At 56.4% G+C, this 14215-nt stretch overlaps 7 protein-coding genes across 7 annotated transcripts; 3 read left to right on the top strand and 4 right to left on the bottom strand.

Moving 5' to 3' along the window:
- Positions 1-94: 94 nt before the first annotated feature.
- BO82DRAFT_354761 (histidine phosphatase family protein) lies at positions 95-2047 on the top strand. The gene is made up of 3 exons (XM_025635276.1): positions 95-550; positions 609-1519; positions 1599-2047. Exons 1-3 carry the CDS (start codon positions 197-199, stop codon positions 1756-1758), a joined length of 1425 nt encoding a protein of 474 aa, XP_025491517.1. The 5' UTR covers positions 95-196; the 3' UTR covers positions 1759-2047.
- A 705-nt stretch (positions 2048-2752) lies between these two features.
- BO82DRAFT_336433 (NAD(P)-binding protein) lies at positions 2753-4214 on the bottom strand (the record flags this gene model as incomplete). The annotated part of the gene is made up of 4 exons (XM_025633348.1): positions 3708-4214; positions 3384-3617; positions 3245-3319; positions 2753-3173 (listed from the first exon to the last, which is right to left on the bottom strand). The coding sequence occupies exons 1-4, from the start codon at positions 3917-3919 to the stop codon at positions 2753-2755; spliced, it is 942 nt and encodes a 313-aa protein (XP_025491516.1). The 5' UTR covers positions 3920-4214.
- Positions 4215-4584: 370 nt separating this feature from the next.
- Positions 4585-6653, bottom strand: BO82DRAFT_383817 (putative MFS multidrug transporter; the record flags this gene model as incomplete). The annotated part of the gene is made up of 5 exons (XM_025638044.1): positions 6434-6653; positions 6285-6379; positions 5906-6229; positions 5687-5845; positions 4585-5496 (listed from the first exon to the last, which is right to left on the bottom strand). The coding sequence occupies exons 1-5, from the start codon at positions 6585-6587 to the stop codon at positions 4585-4587; spliced, it is 1644 nt and encodes a 547-aa protein (XP_025491515.1). The 5' UTR covers positions 6588-6653.
- A 1176-nt stretch (positions 6654-7829) lies between these two features.
- Positions 7830-9126, bottom strand: BO82DRAFT_416019 (fasciclin domain-containing protein; the record flags this gene model as incomplete). Its single annotated transcript, XM_025639981.1, has 3 exons — positions 7830-8190; positions 8241-8835; positions 8905-9126. 3 exons carry the CDS (start codon positions 9124-9126, stop codon positions 7877-7879), a joined length of 1131 nt encoding a protein of 376 aa, XP_025491514.1. The 3' UTR covers positions 7830-7876.
- Positions 9127-9646: 520 nt separating this feature from the next.
- BO82DRAFT_336425 (uncharacterized protein) lies at positions 9647-12342 on the bottom strand (the record flags this gene model as incomplete). Its single annotated transcript, XM_025633347.1, has 1 exon — positions 9647-12342. One exon carries the CDS (start codon positions 12340-12342, stop codon positions 9814-9816), a length of 2529 nt encoding a protein of 842 aa, XP_025491513.1. The 3' UTR covers positions 9647-9813.
- Positions 12343-12691: 349 nt separating this feature from the next.
- tfb5 (TFIIH complex subunit TFB5) lies at positions 12692-13023 on the top strand (the record flags this gene model as incomplete). The annotated part of the gene is made up of 3 exons (XM_025637450.1): positions 12692-12710; positions 12775-12926; positions 12976-13023. The coding sequence occupies 3 exons, from the start codon at positions 12692-12694 to the stop codon at positions 13021-13023; spliced, it is 219 nt and encodes a 72-aa protein (XP_025491512.1).
- BO82DRAFT_93407 (uncharacterized protein) lies at positions 12909-13696 on the top strand. The gene is made up of 3 exons (XM_025641664.1): positions 12909-12926; positions 12976-13251; positions 13316-13696. The coding sequence occupies exons 2-3, from the start codon at positions 13052-13054 to the stop codon at positions 13557-13559; spliced, it is 444 nt and encodes a 147-aa protein (XP_025491511.1). The 5' UTR covers positions 12909-12926; positions 12976-13051; the 3' UTR covers positions 13560-13696.
- Positions 13697-14215: the final 519 nt, after the last annotated feature.

The following is a 14215-nucleotide window of genomic DNA, read 5'->3' as shown; positions in this document are numbered from 1 at the left end:
CCGCCATGCCCACGTGGGAAATCGCGGTTTGGGAGTGGCAGCTCACTGTCGATCCCCGCAACGCGCAACCTCCACCCTCAGAATCCGACCCCTTCGTGAACTCCCTCGCTAAAAGACCGACTCGTGAACGGTTCTGAGAGAATCTGGCGGACGTGCTATAAAAGCTACCATTTGCGCCCGTCTCGACGGCGTGGCCATGTCGATCAGCATCTATGAAGGCCTCAGCGACATGATCTCCCTTTTGTTTACCCTCTTGACCTCCTCGGTCGCGGCGCGCGACACTTTCTATCCCCCACTCAATCACACCACCTTCATAACCAACACATCGCTGGGTACCTATGGGGGCATCTACTCCGCGCCCGCCGATCAGGCCAGCCCGCCGTCTGCTGAGGAGGTCTACAATTATTGCTCAATGCCGCACCCCCGCGCCGACACCTACACTCTACCGCCTCCCATTGCCAATGGGTCAGTGTCCGGTCGCTTGGTCTACCTCGAATACCTGCAGCGACACCAACGCAGGACCCCCTACAATATTCTTCCCGGCGGCGAGGTCGGTATTTCCATCTTGATACTTGCAAGTACAGCAGTCACCAACTAACTCGGCGCAGAACCAAGCATACAACTGCAACAACGTGCAGCCCTTCCTATACCTTGCGCCGACGTCCGGAAGCCCCTCTCCACTCCCCGTATACGCGCAGTCATACTCCGAACCGACCAACCCGTTCCTAGACAGCTACGTCAATGGGTCCTGCCAGTATCCCCAACTCACGGTTGGAGGCTTCTTGGACGGTTACCAACACGGTCGCGATCTTCGGGAAGTGTACCAGGAGCGATTGCAGCTCATCCCGTCGGCTCCGAACGAGGATAATGGCAGGAAAGTGTGGCTCCGCAGCAGTAGCTCCGCCCTGACGCAGGAATCTGCGAGCGGAGTGCTGAGAGGGATGTGGCCGGATTACCCGGGGTCCTTGCCGCTGCACCAGCAGGCGTCTAGCATCGATACCGTCGACCAGGGGTTTTCTTGTTCCGCACGGAGCGATCTGCTGTCCGCCATTGAGTCCACTCCGGTGTGGGAAGAGCATCTGGCAGTCACGGCGTCGCTTCGCACCACGCTGGCCGACATGTTCGATGCCAACACCTCGAGCTGGACCTCCACTTTTGATCACTTCGCCGACAACTTCCAGGGCCGACTGTGCAACGGCTACCAACTACCATGTAGCCTGAAGGACGAGTCCCAGTGCGTGACCCAGGAGCAGGCGGACGAGGTTTTCCGGGCTGGTGACTGGGAGTGGAACTACTGGTGGAGACACAATGCCAACGCCACGCGATACATCCAGCTTGTGGAGGGGCTGTTCATCAGCGAGATTGTGCAGCACCTGGAAGCGGTGGCCCAGGGCAGCTCGGCTCTGGTCTACAGCCACAACTTCGTGCATGACGGGGACTTGGGGCCCATGCTAGGTGCTTTGGGGATTCGAGCGCTGCGCTGGCCGGGGATGGGGTCGAACGTCGCTTTTGAGATTTGGTACGTGGCATCCATTCATAATCAATTAGAAAAGCTTGGAAGTCCGGGACTGCAAAGCGAATGCTAAACATTAGAATAGGAAGACGACCGACTCGGAGCACTACGCCCGGGTTCTGTACAGCGGACGGGCCATCGAGACAATTCACGGCACGCTGGACTGGATCCCGTTGGCGTCGTTGATTGACATTTTGAGGCCGTCCATCCCTGACGACATCGTCGCCTTGTGCGAGGCAGCCTGATCTGGTCCGATGTTGTTTCTTCGCAGTCCTAGACAGGTATGGGCGAGTATACAGTTGAGCAGAAAGGTAGAAATGTTTGTATCGTGACTGCTCCGATTTTCGGTTGACAGGAGAGCTTCTCGTGCGCGAGAGAGTCTGTACAGTACCGACTCGAAGCCTCGCGTAAGATGACTTGGTTCATCAACTTGCTATCATCAGATTCGAGAATTATCAAACTCATACCAAATCATTCCCCGCGGGTCGATGTACATATGGGAAACGGAATAAGATAGGAAACATATAACCTCACCGACAGATACTGTTCCCGTACAACCAGGAGTACATTATTGCTACCACCGCTCATTCCAAGATAACCAAGGCCATCATAACCAAAACAAAGACAAACGATTCTCCATCCGCACCATCACCACCTAACTCACAGTTAATTAAACCCACCCACCAACCTCCGACCAACCCGCCCCAGCTGCGCCCAAGGCTCCGCATGCAACGACCCATACAGACAAAACCCGCGGCCCTCGCGATCCTTACTCGTCAGAATCCAATCATGGACATTCAACTCAATGGTCGCTGGAAGGCTTCCTCTAGCTGCGATGGGTCGAGCTGGGTCTGGAAGACAAATAGCGCGTGGCATTGCAGGAAGCGACAGGTGGCGATGTCGACGGACGAGAACCTCATGATGAGGAGGACGCGTTCGGTTGAGTTTGCTGGTGGATTCGGACGAAACTGCCTGAATATGATGTGGGGACTGGGGAAAGGCTGGTATACCACACCAAGACGGCTCGAGGCCCCTCTCCAGCAGCAGGTGCGTTTACACGGTCCCAAAAGTGTGCAGGTCATATGGAAACGAAAAAACGTGTAACACCACACCCTCAGCGATGAAACTGACATGTGCAACCGCCCATTAGCTTGTGATAGATCAACCCTTCCGAGCTGGACCTTGCGCAGAACGTGATAGATACAAGGCGGCCTTTCTCGCAAGCAAGTCCATCAAACCTCAAGCACAAGCCGCGAACCTCTCCTCAAAAACCCCCGCCACCTCCCGCGGCAACGTCCGATACGCCCCCAATCCACCTCCAACCACCAACTCCCCCACCCCAGCTTTCACATACCCCGGCACCTCCCAGATATCCTCCCCCACCATACCCGTCTGCAGTCCCGCCCCCCAGATCCTCCGACAGTAGAACGCCAGCGCAAACGGCTGCCCCGCCCGCAGAAACCCCTCGATCTGCGCGTCGACCGCGTCGATCGTCTCCGTTGCGCGCCGCGTGCGGGCCCCATGCCGCTCCGTCAGCGCGGCCGCGATGTCATCGCCGGTAGGCCGGAGTTCCGAGAGCGTGAGCGTGCGGTGTTTCAGGCAGTCGAGCGGGGTAGACGCGAAGATGGAGGCATACGCGGCTGCTACGTAGGCTCGGGTGCTATTCTCCAGGGTCAGTTAATCCGCAGTTAATCCGACAGCAGATCATTGCGCGCTCAGATAGAGACAGACCAGAGATTCACAGGGCGGGTGGCACTGTCTCCTGTGAAGATGATGCGGTTGTTGGCGTAGTCGACGCCCATCGCCCTGTCGCTGTATCAGTTTTCTTTCTTTTACTGAAGGCGAATAATGAAAAGGGGAGGCGGCATACGGCGTCGCCAGCGCAAACTCGGCAAAGTTGCCCACCAGCACCATCGTCATGGGGATCGCCGTCGCCTGCGCGGCGAGTTCCACGGCTTTCTTGGCCTGGTTGACCGGGATGCGCAGGCCCTGGGCGTCGTAGCGGGCGGCCAGCTCGGAGGGGACGAAGAGCTGCACTGAGGTTTTGGGGATGGCGTTGACGAGGTGGTGTTGGCGGGTGACGCCTTCGTGGCCGACGAGGGATCTATGCTGCGTTAGCTGTATGTTTGGTGTAGGGTAGGGCGCGGGTATGGAGGTTGGCCGATGAGGGTGAACAGGCCGTCGAAATGCTCACATGACGATGTCAATGTCCGCGAGGGCAGCAATGACCGCCGTTTCGTCGGACACATCGACTTCGACGGCGCTGACATTACCGGGAAGGGTCGAGATGTCGGAGCCCGGCCGGTGGAGAACCCTAATCGGGGCGCCCGAGGAGGCGAGGGCGTGCACGATGACCGAGCTGGCCCAGCCACGGTGGCCGTAGACGGCGATGCGGTTGTAGTGCATGATGGTCGTAGTCCGTCTCGAGGATCGAAAGTGATTTCGCTGTTTGTGGAGAGCAGAACTGGCGACTTATACTACACTTCCTGGACTTCCAGGCCTGTAATTGGCGTGCGTTTTGACCTGTTGGCACTGTTGGCACCGCTTGGACGATTTGACCCCGGCTCCGCTTGGACACGGTTCTTGGATTCCCATTGGACAAGGCTGGCTTGGCATTGCGGAGGGTTAGTGTTTGCCGTGTTTGCTCTGTATGCTCCTTCTACTATACATTATACGGATACGTACCTAGTAGGGTCATATGTCGGCAATAATTTGAAGGTCTTTTCTGTCATGGCTTCAAGATGATCGAAATGTCTTCTCTAAGAAGGCTTCATCTCGATGCTGCTTTGGAGTATAAATGCCTTGTGACGCCCCTTCTTTTCAACTTCCCAGTTACCTCAACCCTAAGTACTGGGGGCATATACCGTCCCGGGGGAGAACCCCCGGACCCCCCTTCTTTTCAACTTCCCGGCACCCGCAAACCCTGTGCAGTATTATCTCAAGCCCCGCCCTTTACCTCTATAGATAAGGGCCAAGGTTGCGTTATACGGGGAAGCTGAAAGAAAGGGGGGTCCGGGGGTTCTCCCCCGGGAACGCTCTCCAGCCGCTAAGCATAGATACAGCACAGCAAGCTAAACCCTCCCCTCCCTTTCCTCCCCCTCATCCCCAGCCTTAGCCCCGTTGCCCCTCCACCCTGTCCCCGCCTGCGCCACCGCAGCAAGCAGAATCAGCACACAACTCGCCAAAAACAGGCGCTGCAACGCAGCCTGATAACTCGCCACGGCCACCACCTTCTCAACGCCCCGCAACCCCTTCACCAACGCGGGACTGCCCACCAACTTGCGCACCAGCTCCCTCTCCCTCTCCCCGTCGACCCCGTACTCCTCGAACCCCTGCACCACCCCGCGCCGCAACTCCCGGACAAAGAAGCCCCCGCCGATCGCGGAGCCAAAGCTCCCCGCGAACCCGCGGCTCATGCCCACCAGTGCCCCGATCAGGTAATGCATGTTATGGGGAGTGAGATGGAGGAGGTGGGAGAGGGTGTAATTCAGGAGGGCGCCGACGGCGAGGCCGTGGAGGAATGTGGCAGCCACAAAGCCGGTGACGGGGGAGGATGGGACGGCGAGGAGGGCGAGGAGGAGCGCGGCCAGCGCGAAGAGGGTGTAGGCTAGCAGGCTGGAGAGGTAGTAGCTCTGCGCCTGGCGGATGTGCAGCCACCCGGCTAACACGCCGCCGAGGCCGAAGCCTGCGTTCGTGGGGACGAGGATCAGTCCTGCTGAGGCCGGGGTCCAGTCGCGCACGACCATGGCGTAGACGGGGGTGTAGAAGAGGACGGCCCAGCGGGCCATCATTGTCAGGAGGCCGGCGAGGCAGGTCAGGTGCACGGGGCGCTGGCGGATGAGGTGCAGTGGGATGATGGGTTGGGTGGCGTAGTAGGATTCGATGGTGAGGAAGAGGGCGGTGGTGAATAAAAAGCCCAGGATTGGGGTTATTTGGATGGTCGGAGAGGCCAGGCTAGTGAGGAGGAGGGTTACGGAGAGGGTCTGCTTTGTTAGCTTTGCATTTAGATGGTTGAAGTATACTGGGAAGCTGAAAGAAAGGGGGGTTCCGGGGGTTCTCCCCCGGGACGGTATATGCCCCCAGTACTTAGGGTTGAGGTAACTGGGAAGTTGAAAAGAAGGGGGGTCCGGGGGTTCTCCCCCGGGACGGTAACGAGGGTTGGTTTGGACTTACTAAGGTCAACGCGCCCGCGTAGTCGACCTGGGCTAGCTTTTGGAGTATTGTGCGCCCATCCTGCTCACCTTGCTTGTTCCCGGGTGGAAGAGGGATGGCGAAGAACATGATCGGGGCGAGGAGGAGGGTGATCGGGGCTTGGATCCAGAAGATGAGACGCTGTGTTGCGGTACGGTCAGCAGCAGGAACAAGTACAATACACCACGGAGGGCAACCCACCCATCCGTAGACGGTGGTCAGGAGGCCCGAGAGCACAGCCCCCGACGCGATGCCCGTCGTCATGGCCGCGCTGATCAGGCCCAGGAACAGTCCCCGGCGCTTCTTGCTCGTCAGGTCCAGCGCCAGCACCAGCGCCGTCACGCTCTGTCCGCCCGCGCCGCAGCCCGCGATGGCTCGTCCGGCCAGGAAAACGGCCAGATTCGGGGCAGCCGCGGTGACAAACAGGCCCAATGCCAGCAGGCTCGAGGTGAAGAAGACGTAGACGCGGGGCGTGAAGATCTGACACAGTCGGCCGGAGAGGGGCGTGATGCTCGAGTACGCGATCTGCCTGGTTAGCTCCGCATTGACTTGTGGCTGCACAGCTAGACAGGGAAATTACCAGGAACACGGAACTGAACCATGTGGCCACGGAGAAGGCGTCGAACTCGGTGGCAATGGCCGATTGAGCGGTGGTCATGGCGGTGATTTGGGTGGCTGCTCGGTCAGCCTCTGTGCAGCCCTGAAACACGAGTGTGTACAGTACTGTACCTTGAATAAACAACAGCAGACCCATGGCTACCATGATCGCCGAGCCCTGGAAGACCGTCACCGGGACGCGGGGCGCATCGTGCACCTCTTCCAAACGGCCCAGAAGGGGCGTCTGCTCTGACGGTACGGATTTCTGATGAGTGGCAGCGGTCATTGTAATTCTTGAGGACAGAAGTATCGCTCCAGGAGCGGATTGCGTCGCGAGGACATTTTATCGGCGAGGGGCATCTATGATGTGATCTGCGGAGAAAAATGCGGGATGGGCGGATGGGGTCTGTACGGAGTGCAACGAATAAGCATTGCTAATCCGACACGCAGAAACAGGCAGCGCGCGTCGCCATATCCTGGCACCGATAAGTGATCGCCGGCCAATGGCAGACGCCCCGCGTCGCTCGGACATCTGTCCCTGGGGTCGGCCCAGGCCGAGAATTGACAGAGAGTGGGAGATAGCAGACCCGACGCATCCGCTTATCTGCCATCATTCTGACAGCTCAGAACCTTGCGGGAGAGACGGCGAGTCAGCGTGCGCGAAGTGATGCTGGCAACTTAACTAATCAGTATGATGTCAGCTTTTTGTCACTTGATATGTGATGTCCGATCGTTGTGTCAGGTCTGGCTAGACCCTTGGTGCAGGGCGGTGGAGTTGTCTTGGCGCTGCGGAGAGGGTATCTTGGTGCAACGTGACTATACTAGCCCCAAATGTGAGAGAACCATCTGGCATTATGAGGGTCACGGTGATAGAAGACCCTGCATGTCCAGCAATTTCGTACCTGAAGAAGCAGTGTACGCAGATCAGTCGACTCTGATGAGGAGGGTAGTGGGTCAGAAGGGCGGCTTCCGGCAGATGACTCGCTCTGGATGCGACACCGCACATGACCACCACTCGAGGGTATTAAAGGGCCGATATGCTATTCTAAAGAGAGGCTGAAGACCCTCAGACATACCCACTCGCGCTGAGAATACCATCGACATGAAGACTGTCCTCATCTACTTATCCGTTGGTTATATATTCTCAATGGCCAATGCGGACCCCTACAGCAGGATAAGTAAGCGCCCCATTGCTGACCAGCGGCATCTGCTCACAATGCAGCCCTAATGCAAAGACTCGAAGACAAGCACATCGATGCTCTGGACGCAGACAAGACCCCCATCGGAGGCCTGGAAGATTGTACGTCTCGTTCAGTCCCCCTCATCCAGCAGTCACAACCCCTGATCACTACGCAGCCTGCTACGTATGCTCCTCGCCGTGCTCCTCGGCTGTCTGCTGCCACGGGCGCTATCCGCAATGCTGCAGCGACGGCGTCTACTGCTACTGCTGTCGAGACTAGACCCAATGCCATTGTGACATAATAACAACCTCAGTATCTGAGATACATAACTCCCCACCTGGCTTAAAACTACCCCTCCCCCTCCAAACAGCCCAGAATACACTGTACATAGTAGCTAAGCCCACTCCGGCGCCCCAAAGCGATCCACCGGCCCAAACGCTTGGTACAGAGGATCCAACCACCGATCCACGATCCACAGGAACCCATTGGCGGTCTCGACCTGCGTCACCAGCCCGGCATTCATGACGAACACAGCCGCACTATCCTCGCGGATCACCGTGATATTCAGCCCGGTCACATCGCTGGCCACGGAGAGCGAGCTGTTGCCCTTGAGCGCGCGACTGTCGAACCGCTCGCCGCCGCTGTCGACCCAGCCGTACTGCCACAGCAGCGTGTCGAAGGGGCTTTTGTACGGCGAGACCAGCGTATCTTTACGGGCATCATCAGCATCCATCCCAGCACCCAGACAGTGAACTTACGGTAAACAGGCAGAATGGCAGGCATCAGCTGGAACGCTTCATTCCGCGGGACGACGAAGAACTGTTTGTCGGAAGACTGACGCGACAGCCTCCGGACGGTATCCGGGGAATTCACCGACAGGATCTGCGAAGCATTAATCAGACGGGCATCGGTCTGCACGAACGCGCCGATGGTCAGATCGGTGGACTCGTACGACGGGGCTGTGGTGCGGTTGCTGGGCCCGCCACCGTAGACCAGGAACGGGTCGATGAGCTGGTCGATCGCGTGGATCAGCCCGTTGTCCGCCGGCAGGTCGGCTTGCACGATCGCGGCCTGGTCGTCGAGGCGCACCGTTCCGTTTGTGGAATTCGTCGCGTCGATGTAGTATCCCTGCACCGTCTTGGTGAGCACTCCCCTGTGGAATTGCGCGGTGGTGTTGGAGAGCTGTAGCGCGGTTGAGATGCCGCCTACGCCGCTGGTGGCGGAGACGCTGACGAGTTCAGAGGCGGTTAGGCGGGCTTCGATGATGTGCGTGCGCAGGAGGGCTTCGATGAGCGGGTAGGCTTGTTGGGTTAGGAGGATGTCGAAGATCGCGGGGGGGATCTTGGCCCATGCCTGTCGGGATTCATGGTATGGTTAGATGCGTGGAGTCTGAGGGTCTGGAGGGGAGGAGAGGAGAGGTACAGCGTTCGTCGGGGCCAGGAAGGTGTAGTTGCGCGTGTCGGTGTCGTAGTTGAATCGCTTCGTGAACATCGGGTTGATCTCCACAATGCCCCCCGTCCTATTGTACACATGTGCGTACGTGGAGAGCTCGGGGATCTCGAGAAGCGTGTCCATCAGTGGAGCAGCCACGGCGGCGTTGGTGAGGATTGCAGCTACTGCTGCGATTGCTGGAAGGGCTAGCATGGTATCTGTGAAGGTAATACCTAACGGACCTGACAGAAGAATGAATGCTCTAAGGGGTGCAACTACATTCGACCCACAGTCGGACTGATTAGCAGATATAAGATCTCCATCCAGGGGGATCATCCAGGGGGATGAGAGTCTGACTGTGGAAGGGGTATATTCTCTTCCGCCCACGAGCTATTGTTACTGGGATGGGTCTTACTGGTGGGAGACACCCCCGATGCTGAATGAGTGTTCGTTGTCACATTAGTGGCGTCCCCCTCGGAGCTTAAAGCAAACAAGATATCTCTACATAGCGAAAACTACTTGGCAGGTCGAAGACCGAGCGGGTCTCGGAGATAAAACTAGTTCGCCTCCACACGCAGTGAACAGGTACCACAAGATCAATTCCATTCTCCACCTGATCCACTCTCTACCTGGTCTATTGGGGTTCTCGGCCTTGTAATAAAGTCGTAAGATCGCTAATGGACAATCCGCGCCAGCTGACAAAAAGCAATCATCGATCAAAGCAATCATGTTACGCGTCATCATATGCTGTCAGACATAAGCCTCGCCGTCGGCTCGCTTAGACGACACCATCGGACTTCCGGTCGCATCCAAGCCACCAATATGACTAGAATCTAATTGTCTCTGAGGAGTTCCCATGCAAATTGGCGAGAAATCCGATTCCTAGAGCGTGGCGAGCACCTATTCTTTCTCCTCAAACTCGATCTGATAGCCCTGCTGGCCAAGAAGCTTCACGGCCAGCAATCCAGCCTCCGACTCGATCATACCCTCAACCACAGTGGCGGCGCACGTCATCATTTGGCCGCTGACTACCTCGTCCTTTTCGGCTAGGGTATTGCCCAGTGCGTCTGTCCCCGCAGCAGCCATGAACAAGTAGCCAACGAGGAACGGCAGCTCGGTCTCATCCTCGAGGTAGTCAGCCCCATGTACCCTGCGCAGATGGGGATCGCACATGTCCCGGACCATACGAAGTAACCTCCAGCAGTTTCTGTGCAATGCCAGATAATCGAATGTGAATTCCGGCGCTTCGTTGTGAACAGTGTCTCGCAAGGTCTCGAGTAATTCGACGATGGTTAGTTGTCGAGCGGAGCGCCTCTTGGTAGGCGGTTTGCTTCTGCCGGACCGGGTGCCACGCTGCGTTGAACAGGATCCATCCTGTTGTTCGTCCTTCTTCCCCATAGCGGACCTGGAGAGAATTGTCTCGAGGTCCGATCCGCTGAATCCACTCGGTGCCAGTCCTTCGCAGTGTCGACTGAAGAACATCCGCGAGACGGGAGCGACAGGCTTCATGCGCCTTGGCCCCGCCTTTGATTCGGGTAGTCTAGCGCTATCTCGTCGGTTGCGAGCGAACGCTGCCGCAGAGCAGCCGATGCAGAGACTGTACTGCTTTAGAAAGTCAGGTCGCTGACAGGGCGGGGCGCCGACGAAAATCTCTTTATGCCAGCTTAGGACAAGTTCCATGTCCGCCCAATGTCTCGTCAGTAAGCCTTCCTGCTGCAGGGCGTTGTACAGGTGGGCGGTGTACATAATCGCCCCCCATGTGCCCTGAAAAGCCATGGCGAAGTCCTGGAAGCGGGCCTTGACATAGTAGGTCAGAATCCCACAGAACAGCGGGTGCCACTTCATGAGCTTGAAGCTATCCGATGGCCTCCAGACCTGATGCCTCTCCTTTGCGGGCTGCGTGAAGTCAGAATCCACCCACGCGGTAAGGAACTCGAGAAATCGCTGGATCCGTGCGTCATATTGCTCAGGCCACGTTACGATGCGGAGATCGGCGAAAAACTCCTGGTTCAGCTCGATAGAGCTCTGGATGCATTTGGCGGTGTTGGTGAGATCCGCAAACCCATTCACCACATCCCCCTCAAGGCAATGGTGAATGTCAAGGAAGATTTGGCTCGCGAACACCAGCCAGAGGGGAATCTGGTGCGTGTCGAGCATCTTGCGTATCCCCCGCGTGATCTCGTCCTCGTGTGGCTCCGGCTGCGGTAGGAGGAGATGTAGATACACGAATTCGGAGAGTACCTCGGACATCACCCTGTTGTCCTCCTCGAATTTGTCCCTCGCACTTTTCTGCGCCCAATCGCTCGCCCGGTCGCAGGTGGCAAAGGACTTTTCTCTGCATGGGAGAAAGCTCTGTCCGTCAACGAGCGGATGGAATGAGTTCAGGGAGACATAAGCCGGTATGAATAGTGACTCGGCAATGTGGTAGGTGCGGAAGTTTAAAGGGTCTCCGGGCCGCTCGCGGTGCGTCGGATCGTCGCCGACCATGTCACAGATCCCCTCGTAGAGTCCGACCAACAGCGCGGTCGACCCTCCGTGTTCGTTCAGAAGGGCCTGAATTTCCTCCTCCAGGTGTCGGGCGAAGTCGATGGCACAGTTCGTCATAAGGGACACCGCCACCAGGTCAAACGTACGAAGTTTGTACTCCTTCCAGGTCCGTGCGATGACGGCTCGGATATTTCTCAGGTCCTGAAGTAAGAGGCTAAATGCGAAGAACACTTCTTCGTAGTCTCTGAGGCGCTCGGCTTCATAGTTGACCTCCGACTTTCCGGCTGCGGGGGCGGGAATGGTAACATCAGGTGCCTGCAAGAACGCGTCGGACGGCTCATGAACTTCCAAGCCTTCGAACCGGTTCGCCAGGTTGTCGGCCCTGTGATTTAGGGAGTTATCGGTCAACGGGTCTTCTATATTTTCACCTGATATCCGAGGCTGCAGAGCCTGCCGAACATGCTCTAGGATGCCTATGAAATACTCGTGTCGGTCAGATGATTCTCGCGCTTCGAGGCTTGTTGGACGCTTCGCCCGGGCCTTGTTGCCATGTTCGCGTCGCACTGAGATGGCTCGGTCAAGGACCGTCACGAAGCTTGCTGGCACGCGAACCACCGGCTTGGTTGATGCAGTGATGTATTCGGCCAGGTCAACGAAGTCTTTCAAGGCGAGAATGTGTTTAGCATTTTGGGATGTTGTGGAATGTGAGCCACTGGATGCGGCTTTGGTGGCAGCCTCGCGAGCTAACTTTCTCGCCTTGCCTTTAAGACGTTTGGAAGGACCGGTGGGCTCAGTCGAGGGTGGAGAGGTTGTATTGGCTGAAGCCCCGAGTGTATCCACAGGGAAGCCACAGCTTTTAGCAGTAGCAACTAGCCATGTTGCTACGGTGTCGGTGTCAGATTTGTATTGCAGATAACTGCTTGTCATGAAGTTGATAGGCATATCTGTGATTGCTTTTCATTTCTATCTGTGCAGACAACAGAGTGATCATGCATGGTGGATAGTGATAAGTGATGAGTATGTGTGAGTGAAATTGTACTTCCTGTTGATGTAAACATAGTATAATTGAAGGCGGTGGGTGTCATTCTGCCAGAGTGTATCGGTGGGCGGTAAGCGGTAACGAGCAGTGACGGGCAGTGAAGGGAACCATAATCTTCTCGATGCCTCAGGCACCAGAGCACCTGCGGAGATCTTCGGTCGCGCCGCTCCATTTATCCCTCCAACCTACATCCCCTCAGTGCAACACGAGTCTTCTTCCACTTCACCCAACTTCAACGCCAACACAGCCATCATGCCACGCGCCGTTCGAGGTAATCATCATCATCTCTTCTGTATCTAACCCCTCTCGTCCCAACTAATCATCGTGTCACCCAGGAGTCCTCATCGAATGCGATCCGTCCGTGAAAGCCATCATCCTGAAATACGACGAAGAGCGTCACGACTATATTGTCGAAGACCTCGATGACGATCGCCACCTTGTGATCAAGGAGAGTCAGCTCCAGAACCTCAAAGCTCGACTGGGAAAGGTAGGAGATGTTTTCGGGTTGTGTCGACCTGTTGTACTGATCGTTCTAGGAACTCGACGAGAAGGTCATGCAGCCGGAGGAATCGGAGTCGGAGTGATTGTCTACTGTTATACCCGGACATTGGAATGGTGCTTGCGGCTAGTTCGTTATTGTGGGGGAGTGGGCATACTAGGCAGGGAGGGTCGGTTGGGCTTAGGGGTCTCAGTTGGCACGCTACGCCCGATGCCTGTGCTGTGGTGCTTGTCGCAACCAGGATCACCGGCCGCAATGTCCACATGGGAAGCAAGGAATGGGATAGCAGTGTTCGATGTGAGGGTTGTACACGGTCGGCCCGCACCTCTACCGACAGGAAGTTGGCATTCGTGATCGACACTAAGTCTCTGAGCCAGGCTGCACACCAGTTCACAGCAGCTGGCACTCTTGACTGTCGCCTGTATTACGATACTTGAAAGCCCCAGTCTCGCTTACATCGATCCCCATTGGAGGCAGCTATTTATACCCGAAGCATCTCGACGCCATCGCCATCGAAGCATTGGTCTTTCCGGGGTTTTCTTCCACAGTCTGATCACTCGAAGAAAGTTCAAATGCGTGAAACAACGAATCGGACAGGTCTCCACTGGCCCTGTTAGTTGAATCTTTACCACCTGATACCTGACGGATATGCATTTACTGGTGGTTCCAACCAACGAACTTGATTTCCGGGCGATCACCAATACCATGAGCTTCATGCGAACACAACCACATTCAGCGTTGGCGGTCCATATCTTAGTGTAGGGTTCATCAATCGCAAGCCGGCAGGCGCCATAATACCGAATGCTTCCATCCGTACCTCAAAGTTCATCTGTTATTCTGACATAGCAGTCGACCACCAAGTGAATCTGTCAATCATGAAATGATGGAGGTTTCATGGTATGCAAGTATCCATCGATGCTGACAGACGTAGGGAATGCCGACAATCGACAGAAATGTGGAGCGACGCTAGTTGATGTAACGCCTGTCCGACCTCATGCCGAAGGCTTAGCCTCATTCGCTGTATCTACCAAGGGGCATTTCTATATGTACCACTTTCATGCTGCAATCATTTCCATCTTGAAAAACAAAATCTCATGAAGCCAATTTTACGGGAACATTGTTGAAGACGAGATGCAGGAGTAACATATCACACAATCGAGGTCATTTACCGTGTACATTGCAGTGTGCAGCCACTACTCGATATCACCGCAACCCACGATCCGGCCCGACTACCCAATAAGCCCGCCGCTAAAGCAGAGGTAATCACCGCCAGCACT

This window comes from Aspergillus uvarum (assembly GCF_003184745.1).
Source record: "Aspergillus uvarum CBS 121591 unplaced genomic scaffold BO82scaffold_30, whole genome shotgun sequence".
NCBI lineage: Eukaryota > Fungi > Ascomycota > Eurotiomycetes > Eurotiales > Aspergillaceae > Aspergillus > Aspergillus uvarum.
Note: the sequence above shows the minus strand (reverse complement) of the source record. Positions and strands in the feature narration are given on the sequence as shown.

Coding starts and splice junctions, on each gene's coding strand:
- BO82DRAFT_354761 (XM_025635276.1), top strand. CDS start 197: ATGTCGATCAGCATCTATGAAGGCCTCAGCGACATGATCTCCCTTTTG. Junction 551..608: donor ATATTCTTCCCGGCGGCGAG/GTCGGTATTTCC, acceptor AACTCGGCGCAG/AACCAAGCATACAACTGCAA. Junction 1,520..1,598: donor AACGTCGCTTTTGAGATTTG/GTACGTGGCATC, acceptor ACATTAGAATAG/GAAGACGACCGACTCGGAGC.
- BO82DRAFT_93407 (XM_025641664.1), top strand. CDS start 13,052: ATGGTGCTTGCGGCTAGTTCGTTATTGTGGGGGAGTGGGCATACTAGG. Junction 13,252..13,315: donor CGATGTGAGGGTTGTACACG/GTCGGCCCGCAC, acceptor TCTCTGAGCCAG/GCTGCACACCAGTTCACAGC.